Source organism: Muntiacus reevesi, chromosome X, assembly GCF_963930625.1.
Source record: "Muntiacus reevesi chromosome X, mMunRee1.1, whole genome shotgun sequence".
NCBI classification, from domain to species: Eukaryota; Metazoa; Chordata; class Mammalia; order Artiodactyla; family Cervidae; genus Muntiacus; species Muntiacus reevesi.
In genome coordinates this window covers 77,779,783-77,792,669 of record NC_089271.1, presented here as the reverse complement: position 1 = coordinate 77,792,669, position 12,887 = coordinate 77,779,783, and the positions used below count along the sequence as shown (strand labels likewise).

Below are 12,887 nucleotides of genomic sequence, written 5' to 3'. Positions count from 1 at the left end.
TCCCATTTCTCATTCCACTAGTTGGACTTTTTAAAAATCAAATATTATAGATAGCCATTTCTGCATTTTCTACTTTGTACCCTTTTGATTTAATATCAAAAAAGACACCTTTTCAATTCTGTGTGTGTTCTTTCTATTCAACAAAATGCAGTAAAATATCAAGTTGCTAGACTTGAAATCTATTATAACATTTTACTGTATTTGTTATTTTCTGAAGAACACTAGTTTTGTGAAGTTACTCTACAATTTTGGAAAATAATTACAGTTGCAAACTCTTGTTATACAGATTTATTATTAATTGACATATTTCCTATATGGGCTTCCAATTGCACATACCAGATGAAAAAATAGGTTTTCAGAAGCATAAAACTTTGATTTTTGCATCATTTTCTACAAGGTGTCAAAACATTTCCATGATGATTTGGCAAATTTTAAGTGAATTGATTTTAGTTCCTATATAGCCAATTCTTAATTACAAAATCCTTGCCTCATTGTTTTGGCAACATGGTTCTATAAGTAGAAATCAGTGCAAAGAAACAAAACTGTGGGAAAAAATGTTTTAAGAAGTATTCAAGGTAAACATGATGGATTCTAAAATTTTTCCCTATTCCTATTGCAAATAATTCTTTTGTAAAATCATTATTTTTATTCCAGAATTGAATTACTGATCTTGTTATCAACACTTCAAGTTTATTTGTAAATGGTCTTTGGTCATCTATCAGGAAATTGACAGCAAGAAATTAGAAGTTATTCTACTATTTCTGTCAAAAAGCAAATTTGGAAGACCTCAGCCCTTCCACTTATGATAAATCTCTAAATTCTCCCTGAAAAGATCTTAGGCTGCAAAGCGAATGCTCAAATTTAAAAAAAAAAAAAAAAATGCTGCCATAAGAGTCACAAAATACCCCAAATTGTCAACACAACCTTGTGAAAAAAAAAAAGAACAAAGCTGGATGTATCACCCTCCCAGACTTCAGACCATACCACAAAGCTAAAATCATCAAAACAGCATGGAACTAGCACCAAAACACATACAAAGATCAATGATACAGAACAGAAAGTACAGAAATAAGCCCCCCCCCACACACAGTCAATTAATCTATAACAAATGAGGCATGCATATACGATGGAGAAAAGATAGTCTGCAACAAGTGGTGCTGAGAAAACTAAACAGCTACATGAAAAATAATGAGATAAGAATATTCCTTCATACCATATACAAAAATAAAATCAAAATGGTTTAAAGACCTAAATGTAAGATCTGACACCATAAAACTCCTAGGGAAAAAAAAAAGCAGAACATTACTTGCCATAAATCACAGCAATAATTTTTGGTTCCATCTCCTAAGGCAAAAGAAATAAAAGCAAAAAATAAACAACTGGATCTAATTAACCTTGAATGCTTTTGCACAGTGAAGGAAAACACCAATAAAATGAAAAGGCATCCTATGGAATGGGAGAAAATGTTTGCAAATGATGTGAAATACAAGAAATCAATATCAAAAATATGCAGCTCATACAACTCAAGACAAAAAAATAAAAAATGGGTAGGACTGAATAGACATTTTTCTAAAGAAGACAAAAAGATAGCTAACTGGGAAATGAAAAGAGGCTTAGCATTGCTAATTATTAAAGAAAGGTAATCAAAACCACAATGAGATATCACTTCACACCTATCAGCTTACTATCATCAAAAAGATTCCAAATAACAAATGATGGAGAGGATGTGGATAAATGGGAATCCTCGTACACTATTATTGGGAATATAAATTGGTATAACCACTATGGAAAATAGTATGAAGGTTCCTCAAAAACTAAAAATAGAACTATCATATGATCCAGAAATCCCACTCTTGGGGTGTATCTACAGAAAAATCAAAATGCTAAATAAAAATTATGTATGCACTACAATGGTCACAGGAGAACTATACACATTACTCAAGACATGGAAGCAACTCAAGTGTTATCAACAGACAAATGTATTAAAAAGATGCAATATGTGTGTGAGTATATATATATATGTGTATATATATGCATATATATGTATATATGTGTATATATAATATATTATATATAATAATATAAATAATATAATACATATAATAAAAATATAAAATAATATTCCAATACAGACACACACAATGGAATATTATTCTGCCAAAGAGGGAAATTTTGCCATTTACACTAACATCAATGGGTCTAGACAATATTACGCTTAGTGAAGTAAGTCAGACAAATATAAGTATGTACATGATATCACTTATATGTGAAATCAAAAATAAATGACACAAATGAATATATATCCAAAACAGAAAGAGATACACACATATATTATAGAAAACAAACATGTGGTTACTAAAAGTGAGAGGGAAGGAGGGAGGGACAAATTACATATATAGGATTAACAGATACAATCTACTGTTAATAAAATGGACAAATAGAAAGAATACATTTTATAGCACAGGGGATAACAGCCATTATTTTTTTTTAATATCTTCATTTTTTTTCCATTTATTTTTGTTAGTTGGAGGCTAATTACTTTACAATATTGTAGTGGTTTTTGCCATACATTGACATGAATCAGCCATGGATTTACATGTGTTCCCCATCCCGATGCCCCCTCCCACCTCCCTCCCTGTCAGTATACTAACACAGCCATTATCTTGTAATAATTTAGAGTATCATCTAAAAAAATACTGAATCACCATGCTGTAAACCTGAAACTGATATGATAAGTCTACACTTCAATATAAATACATTAAATTGATCATACATAGCAAAATAAACTGCTGTCATAAGAGGAAACTCTAATGAAAGGCTTATATCCCATAAAGCAATAATAATAAGAAAAATGTGTCATAAAATTTATATTACTTTATTTATAAAACTTAGCTTTAGATGCACACATTTCAATATGGCTTTAATACTGCCCTCACAATTTGGAGGGTGTTAAGACTAATTAAACTGGAAAAGGTCAGTTTTCATTCCAATCCCAAAGAATGCTCAAACTACTGCACAATTGCACTCATCTCACACGCTAGTAAAGTAATGCTCAAAATTCTCCAAGCCAGGCTTCAGCAATACGTGAACCATGAACTTCCATATGTTCAGACTGGTTTTAGAAAAGGCAGAGGAAGCAGAAATCAAATTGCCAACATCTGCTGGATCATCAAAAGGCAAGACAGTTCCAGAAAAACATCTATTTCTGCTTTATTGACTATGCCAAAGCCTTCGACTGTGTGGATCACAATAAAGTGTGGAAAATTCTGAAGGAGATGGGAATACCAGACCACCTGACCTACCTCTTGAGAAACCTATATGCAGGTCAGGAAGCAACAGTTAGAACTAGACATGGAACAACAGACTGGTTGCAAATAGGAAAAGGAGTATGTCAGGGCTGTATATTGTCACCCTGCTTATTTAACTTATATGCGCCATACATCATGAGAAATGCTGGGCTGGGAGAAGCACAAGCTGGAATCAAGTTTGCCAGGAGAAATATCAATAACCTCAGATATTCAGATGACATCACCATTATGGAAGAGAGTGAAGAAGACCTAAAGAGCCTCTTGATGAAAGTGAAAGAGGAGAGTGAAAAAGTTGGCTTATAGCTCAACATTCAGAAAACTAAGATCATGGCATCTGGTCCCATCACTTCATGGGAAATAGATGAGGAAACAGTGGAAACAGTGTCAGAATTTATTTTGGGGGGCTCCAAAATCACTGCAGATGGTGACTGCAACCATGAAATTAAAAGACGCTTACTCTTTGGAAGGAAAGTTATGACCAACCTAGATAGCATATTAAAAAGCAGAGACATTATTTTGCCAACAAAAATCCATCTAGTCAAGGCTATGGTTTTTCCAGTGGTCATGTATGGATGTGAGAGTTGGACTGTGAAGAAAGATGAGCGCCAAAAAATTGATGCTTTTGAACTGTGGTGTTGGAGAAGACTCTTGAGAGTCCCTTGGACTGCAAGGGGATCCAACCGGTCCATCCTAGAAGAGATCAGTCCTGGGTGTTCATTGGAAGGACTGATGCTGAAACTCAAACTCCAATACTTTGGCCACCTCATGTGAAGAGTTGACTCATTGTAAAAGTCCCTGATGCTGGGAGGGATTGGGGGCAGGAGAAGGGGAGGCCAGGGGATGAGATGGCTGAATGGCATCAACGACTCGATAGACATGAGTTTGAGTAAGCTCTGGGATTTGGTGATGGACAGGGAGGCCTAGCGTCCTGCGATTCATGGGGTCACACAGAGTTGAACACGACTGAGCAGCTAAACTGAACTGAACTGAAGAGTAATTAATTTGCTTCTGTTACCTTTCATAGCATCCATTCCTCCTACAGCATAAAGTGCTCCCACAGTTGATTTTCTAGGCCTTGTCCTAGGACTTTGCATCATGGGTCTTCTCTCAGGTAAGAGATGATACTTCATAGCTTCCATCAGGAGTTTCTGACATTCAAGATCACCAGTAAACATGGAGCTGTTTTCAAGATCTGCCAGTAACTGAAAAGTAATGATACATGGTATATGAAGTAAAGAGCAGATCATTAGATGTAACATTTTCATTTATATAATTTTGGGGGAAACTCAAGCTGATTCTAATGTATGTGTTATTATTTAATATTTTAAGTTACTTAAGTAACATTTTATGACTAAAAGCCTCATGGTAGTAGCCAATTTACTAATGCCAGTTTATTTGACATACTATTCCTCATTTGAATATGTATTTTGCAAAAAATCTCCAGGAGTAAAAGTAAAAAAGCACTCATAAAATGTGTTACTGAAAGCAAAGTAAATGGTTGTGTCTTCACAAAGCAAGCATCTCCTGTCCAACTGCATGTAGCTAGAGAGACAGTCAAATTTTTGGTTGATTTAAGGGAGGTAGTACAAACATGCCCAATTAAAGTAATATCACCATGAGGGCTGCATCTTTATCATCAAATCAAAGCACAAAGCAGGTGCTTCTTTATCTATATATGTACATTTATATACAGGTAAAGTACATGTGTTAGTAATTAGGTAATTCATCATCAGTAGTATATGATATCAATCCTTTCTAACCAATATTGCCTGACAGATAATATGACCCCAATTAAATGAAATAAAATCTAAGTAAAGTATTCTTCTTGAGACTATTTGAGGAGGAGTTAAGAGCGTTTTAAGAATTTTTCCAAGGGTTACTTAGATTGGTTCTTAGAAGTTTGGAGTCCACATTATCTGTCATAGGACATTGTCAGGAGAGCAAGCAGGTTGTTGAAAAGGAGGTACTAATCTTACCCCATAAAACTTCCCTGAAGTTTCCTGTGCTGCACTGGTTAAACTCAGCTCTGCTCTCACCTCACTTGTTATCTCTGATGGATCACTGTTTTGACTTGGCTGGTGAGATTCCAGGTACTTCCTTTATGCAGTGTAAAATTAAGGGTTTCTGATCCTGTACACCAGTGAATGTCACATTTTTAAGAATCACCTGAAAAACTTGCTAAAATACAGATTCCTTGGCTTCAACTGCATAAATTTTTTCAGTAGATTTTGGGGGCCTGAGAAGCTGAGTTTCAAACAAGCTTCCAGTCTTAACAGTAAATATATACTGGGAGTTCCAAAGATGGCAGAGAATAAAGACTCTGAATTCATCTCTTCTCCCGGGCACATGAAAATTACAACTATTTCCAGGATAACTATCGATTAAAAAAAAAAAAAAAAGACCAGAACCTATTAGAAAAGATCATCTACAACTAAAGATGTAAAGAAGGAACGACAAGTTGGGTAGGAAGGATAGAATCTTGTTATATTCAAGGCCCACAATCCTGGGGTGGGTGGTCCACAAACAGAATAACTAAAACCCCTCAAAAGAATGAGGGCTCTAAGCCCCACATTAGGCTCCCTAGCCCAGGTGTCCTATACCAGGAAGACTCCAGACTATTTAGCTTTGAAAGCCAGCAAGGTTTATACTCAGGAGACTCAGAGGGCTGTGAGAAATAGTGACTCTATACTTAAAGGGGACACACAAAATTTCACATGGTCTGGGATCCAGGGAAAAAACAGAAACTTGAAAAGAGACAGGGTCAGAGCTACCAGCTGATTCTAGAGTCACCAGGAAAGGCAATAGACAGAAGCTCACCTTAGAATCAGACATGGGCAGCAACCATTGTGGGAGTTCATTCTATCATGTGGACACTGGTCCTAGCAAGGACCATTTTGGAAAATTCCCTTTAGCTTAATAGCCTTAGCAGCCAGACCTGCCCCCATCCAACAGACTATAGGCACTAATCTTGGGATGCCTCAGGTGAAACAACTAACTGAGCAGAGACATAACCCTACTCACCAGAAGATGTGTATACACACACACACACACACACATATGCTGGACTACTACTCAGCCATTAAAAAAAAATTCCCATTTGCAATAGCATGGATGATCCTGGAGGGTGTTATGCTCAGTTTTCATATATATATATATATATATATATATATATATATATATATATATGAAATATATATATATATGTATGTATATATATACATATATATTTGTATATATATGATAACATATATACATATATATGGATATATGTATGTATATTTTGTATGTGTATATATATATGTATGTATGTAATATATATATATGCATAAAATCTGCCATACACTTGAAACTAACACAACATTGTTATGTATTTCAATAAAAGTTGATTATTGACTATAATGATGCTCTAGTCCATCTGAAACTCTTTAACATGGTTTCAATCATAGTAGTCAATTACTCATGTTAGTTACTAGGTTTGATCCAGAATCTAACTCATTCCTAGAGTTTTCTCTGGGATGCTACTGTAATAATTACTTTCACCTTTCCTAGAAGGTGGTAGGAAAAGAAAAAGAGATTTAGTCATTTCCCCTGCTTGTTACAAGTGCTGTTTGGTGAGAGAAAACTGAAACTAATGAGTATGCTGAAGTTTGGAGATTATCTGTAGGTCTTTTATTAAACCTTCTTTCCCCATCTCTTATCATTATTAATATTGCTAACCGAAGTCTGTATTTGTCCTTCTGTGAAACAAATCCTGTGCTAGAAATTCTCCGTAGAAAACAAATAAAGAATAGATTAATGTCCAGTTGTCATTTAGAACTGTAACTTCCATTACCTGGGTAAGTTCCCATACCTGTGGTGGAAGTAACGGCAATCTGATGTAAGAGAGCAGCATTGCTAGGTCTTGTTGCCTAGCCTGCACATCATGCCCCACCCACAGCATTAGAGCTTGGAAAATGGTTTCTTCATCAGGCACATTAATGTCATCACTGCACAAAAGTTTTGAAATCTCATTAGCTGGAAGGAGGAGGAATTCTTGGTTCTGTATTACCTCGATGAAGTGTTCCTAGAAAAGAAAGAGCTACTGAAATTTTGTACTTTAACTTCTTAACAAAATAAGCATATCAAAGAATTTCACTTTGTTAAACTTCAGAAAAAGTCAGAGAGACAGATATATGCATTTATAAAAAATAGATGCCATTGCCACCCAAAAGTGAGGGGTTGAATGTGACTTCTGAAGCTGAGGAACCAAAGAAGGCCTGGGGGAGGTGGCTATGCATTTGAGGGGGGCAACATACTGAATTATTTCACGATAAGAAAAAAGAGGTCAATTAAAAACTCCTTCCTCTTGTGAAAAAACATGATCTGTTAATCAAGGCAAAGGTATATTTTATAATGAATAAAGATCTACAAGTTAAGGTTTATCTGAAAGTGACTCTTATGGAGTTGTTTGTTGAGGGAGAGTGGGGCTATCTTTCAATTTTTATATATTTTATCTTTATTCTCCCTTCTGTCATTTGTGCTATATTTTTGTGAAATATCAAATCTCAGGCAGTTATGTTTCAACTTTTTTAAATCAAAATACTGCTATGTTTTTCCTATTTATAATATTATATATTTTTCTTTGACAACACAATTACCATTTCCAATATTTTTCATAGTGAACATCTTAAGTTTAAATGCAGTAAAATATACTTTTAAAATTTATATAAACATGTCTAGTTGGTAATTTATATTGCCTAGTAAACTGATATTTTGGAAGCAGCTTAAGACAGCCTCTTTATAACTGGGGCATCTGGATAAACCAGATCACTCTTTCATCTCCTTTCTGAGTTTAGTCACTGTGGGAGGTGAGATTTCTGCCAATGAACCACTTATCCCCTTGAGTTTATTCATTGTGAAACTCAGTTAACCTAATAACAAAATTCTCCATACACCAATTATCAGGCTTGATAGTCCCATCAGGAGGCTCTAAGACCATAAATTCCAAGTTGACTTGCCTTTTTAGACAAAGAGCCTACTGGTGACTAAGGCAAGCGCTAGGGGGAGAACTGTTGACTTTACTATAGCAGATGTTCCTTGTTGAAAACCCTCTCACCTATAGCAAAGTGGTGAAGTTAGTACTAAAACTAATAATTCATTACACTTGTACAGCACTTCACACTTTAAAATTTTCTTTCACAAATATTAAGTCATCACCAATGCAATCTTGTGGAAAGTGTAATTACTGTGATGAGAAAACAGGCTGTGAATTGGTTGATCTCCTGCACAGTAAATGGCTAAGTGTGGACTCACATCTATGCCTTCAGGTCTACTTCATTTTATTTGATATTACAACTGACTTTCATAAATGACATAATCTTTATGAAAGGGTTAAGAAAAAAATAAATCACTGCAAAACTTATGTCTACCTATTACTGGTAGTGTATATAAACTTTGAAGTCATACAACTATTATGCATGATCCCATATCTCATTCTCCTTTCTATCTACTGTCCGATGAAAGAAAATAGAGAGAGAGAGAGAGAGAGAGAGAGAGAGAGAGAGAAGAAGGAGATTAGCTTAGTATGTAAAACCTCAATGGCTAATTAAATTATATACATATAACACTGAAATATCCAGTAGTATAAAACAGATATTTAGTCAAGCTTAAAGATTAATTTTTAATTGTTTTATTTTACTCCTAATTTCAAGGTAAACATTTTCTTCTAATCACCTTCCCAAGTGTCTTTTTGTGTGTGTGTGTCTGCCCTTGATTTGGTATTCATCTTTTAAAATCCACAATTACATTGTGTTAAATCATATTAACTGAATATAACCTATTTCCTGAATGTTTCATCAAAGCAGACTACTATTTATGTGACTGTGACGGTCAATTTTATGTGTCGACTTGACTCAGCCATGGAGTCTTCTGGCCGAACATTATTCTAGGTGTGTCTATGAGGATATATCTAGATGCGGCCCACTCACATTAGAGAAGGCAATCTGTTTATTCAGTCTATGGTTCAAATGACTAACTAAATTTTTGGAGGTTAACATTATTCTTAGACATTAAAGTTTATTTGCATTTTAAACTATCAATACAGTATTATAAAAGCATTATTATAGCATGATCTTGGCATATTTTACCACATTTATAATAGATACTAAAATAACTGAAGAGGGATTAAAGGAGACATTATTGCATTTTTATGTACATCCTGCTTTAGCATTCAGTTTCAGTCACATAATAGGAAAAGGAAGACAAGTTCATTTTGAGCAACAAAAATAATTCAAGCTGTTTATCAGAATGTGTTTTGTCGGCAAGAGTAAGATACCAGACAGGAAACTGTTAATACTTAGTTTAAGAATTTAAGTAATTTAACAGGAAGTTTTCATGTTTGGCTTTTGTAGTAGGATTAACAATTGAACTGCTGTTTTATAGTTTATATGGCATCTATATTTAGGACATATGAATACAAATAGCATAATTAAATAACATGCTAAAATGTCAATCCATTATAATATGATTCTCAATATAAAGGTATCATTTCAGGAACATGTTTAAAAGTTCAAATATTGAAAAATGACCAAGTGTGGGAAGAACAAAGAGGAAGTTTTACAAGAATTTTTAGAGAATCCAAATATTGCAAGTTTGAAAATTTTAAGGTCTATATAAAACTCTAGAAATGCTTTTTAATTATATACATCTCAATTATAGAATTGTAATATTAATTTTATTGTTGTTTTTAGTTGTGCTTCTTTGTTGTTCACTTTTATGTACTTGTCTTTTATTTTTGAATCTTAAATAAATGTAGCTATTTTCTTAGCTTGAAATTTTATCTTTTAATTTGATTTAGCATGGATGGTAAGGATTTTTTTAATATCCTCTGTCTACTTGTCTCCCTACAGATAATCTATATTTCATGTCACTGTCACTTGACTGAATAAAGGTAGTCTTATCCAATGCAACTTTTAAAGAATTAACACATCAAACATGTTCATTTAGTTTATTATAATTGCTAGTAAAATTGAGAGGGACTTTAAGTTAATTAAGGAATTTAACTGTTAATTACATGTTACAAATTACATGTTTTAATTGGAAAATAAAAAGTCCATCCAATAGAATGGTTTGACTTACTAATTTTGACAGTTCTTAAGCTCCTCCAGTTAACACTGATCCATTAATATTTCCTTTTTACATACAGAATGATATCTGAATTTCATTAGAAACAATAATTTGTACAACTTTGTGAAGTTCTAATAGTATACAAACATCAGGAAAATTTGTTTTCTTATTACTGTGGATTCTACTTGAAATATATACTTGTTCAGTTTAATTACTGCTAATATTTTCACTTCTCCAAGTTCTGAGGTTTAATTAAATCTTTTTAGCTTCAAAAATATGAAATTTGCCTGTGTACAGATCAACCAGAACCAATATTTTTAGCTAATATTTATTATGTGCAAGTAATTTGAAAATTATATAAATCTATGTTGTTTTTTAATGTTGTCCCAACATTATAATATTTACCTTGGAATCGTTCTACACACACACATATCAGTAAATATTTCATTAGGTTAGATATTGTGTTAATATATTATAAATACAACATGAATCAATTGATTTTACCATTGTGTATCTATGCGCCACATTTAGGAGCTTTGTACATCCTTGGGCATCTCCAAATGATCGAATCCCTAAGCAGTTTGAAGGGTGGAGCTGCTTTATAAGAAAATTGGAGCAGACTTCAATGACTTGAGTCAGCTGCAGGAGACAAGCTGCAGCCAGCAAATTTTCAATAGTATCTTCTTTCAATTGCAGGACACCTAGATTGTTTGAAAAGTTAAAGAATGATTATATATTCCATAAAGAAAGACACAAATATGCTAGATAGCTAAAATTTTCAATTTATCTCATTAATAGGGCTATTTTTTTCCTAGTGTACAGTGACTATTTAGGGAATGCCATTTGAGGTGAATATATGCAAGTGAGTCTGTACAAACACTAACAAGATGGCTGAAAGGAACAAGATTATGAAAAACAACTGGAGCAAATGAACTGTGAGTACTGTAATTGCAAAGAACAGCAATTACTTGTTTATATACCATATTAGACCTGTATATAAATCTAATATCAAATATTGTCTACACTATGACTCAAGAAACTTTATGACATATTACATAAGGATCATGGGGCTCCCCTAGTGGCTCAGACGGTAAAGTGTCTGCCTCCAACGTGGGAGACCTGGGTTCAATCCCTGGGTTGGGAAGATCCCCTGGAGAGGGACATGGCAACCCACTCCAGTACACTTGCCTGGAGAATCCCATGGATGGAGGAACCTGGCGGACTACAGTCCATGGGTCGCAAAGAGTCGGACACTACTGAGTTACTTCACTTTCACTTTCACTTAAGAATCATATGATGGGCTATACAGGTAACTGCCATTTGTGTGGGAAAATGTCTTGGTAAATAAGAAGACAAATTTGGTTTGTCTTGTAAATTTACCAAATTTACAAGCTTGGTAAATTAAGCTTATATGTCATTTTTTTTTTTTTTTTTTGCATCTGCATATATTAGCTGAATAGGATGACTTTGCTCAAATATTATGCCTGGAATTAATCTCTAGCACTTTTTTAAAAGAAAGAAAATGCTGCCAAGTGTCCTCAGGTAAAGAACTGCTTTTATGATTATTTTCTTATGTATAGAAAACAGATTTTGCTAAAACATCTATAAAGATTTTTATAAATCTAGATCAGAGCAATTTAAGCTGTTTAATTTTTATCGATGCATCATTATTTTTAAGGAAGAATTACTGATGAATCATTGTAAATGTTATGCTATTTTGATAAGTTACATTTCTATAGTTTTGTTTTAGCCAAGCTAAGAGAAGTTGTAAAAAATATTTCATATGGGTTATATAAACTATGAATTATTATTTTATAATTTTGCTCTCTAAAATACCATAATATGGATTCTATCTAGTTGCATAACTATAAAAAAGAATAATACCATATTTGGTTCAGCCTTTAAAATATGTTGTAAAGGGATCAAGTCCATTAGCAGATTTTCTTGTGTTGTTTCCTATCCGGATTTTGAAAAGAGAGCCCTGCCTCTATCTCATGAAACTCAGAAGTATAAACTATTCTCAGAATCAGATATAAAGTTTCACCTATCGTAGACATTGAAACTTGGCCTGTTTTTTTTTTTTTTAAATATTATTTTATTAGTTGGAGGCCAATCACTTTACAACATTTCAGTGGGTTTTGTCATACATTGACATGAATCAGCCATAGAGTTACACGTATTCCCCATCCCGATCCCCCCTCCCACCTCCCTCTCCACCAGACTCCTCAGGGTCCTCCCAGTGCACCAGGCCCGAGCACCTGACTCATGCATCCCACCTGGGCTGGTGGTCCGTTTCACCATAGATAGTATACATGCTGTTCTTTCAAAACATCCCACCCTCACGTTCTCCCCCAGAGTTCAAAAGTCTGTTCTGTACTTCTGTGTCTCTTTTTCTGTTTTGCATATAGGGTTATCGCCACCATCTTTCTAAATTCCGTATATATGTGTTAGTATACTGTAATGTTCTTTATCTTT

At 34.0% G+C, this 12,887-nt stretch overlaps 1 protein-coding gene across 1 annotated transcript in view; it reads right to left on the bottom strand.

Annotated features, from left to right (window-relative positions):
• KLHL4 (kelch like family member 4) overlaps nucleotides 1–12,887 on the bottom strand; it is a 120,176-nt gene that overhangs the window by 27,909 nt on the left and 79,380 nt on the right. Inside the window, exons 4-6 of the mRNA XM_065915668.1 lie at nucleotides 10,917–11,113; nucleotides 7,159–7,371; nucleotides 4,324–4,510 (exon numbers count right to left, since the gene is read on the bottom strand). Of these exons, the coding sequence (XP_065771740.1) occupies nucleotides 4,324–4,510; nucleotides 7,159–7,371; nucleotides 10,917–11,113 (597 nt within the window). The remainder of the gene's footprint in view (nucleotides 1–4,323; nucleotides 4,511–7,158; nucleotides 7,372–10,916; nucleotides 11,114–12,887) is intronic.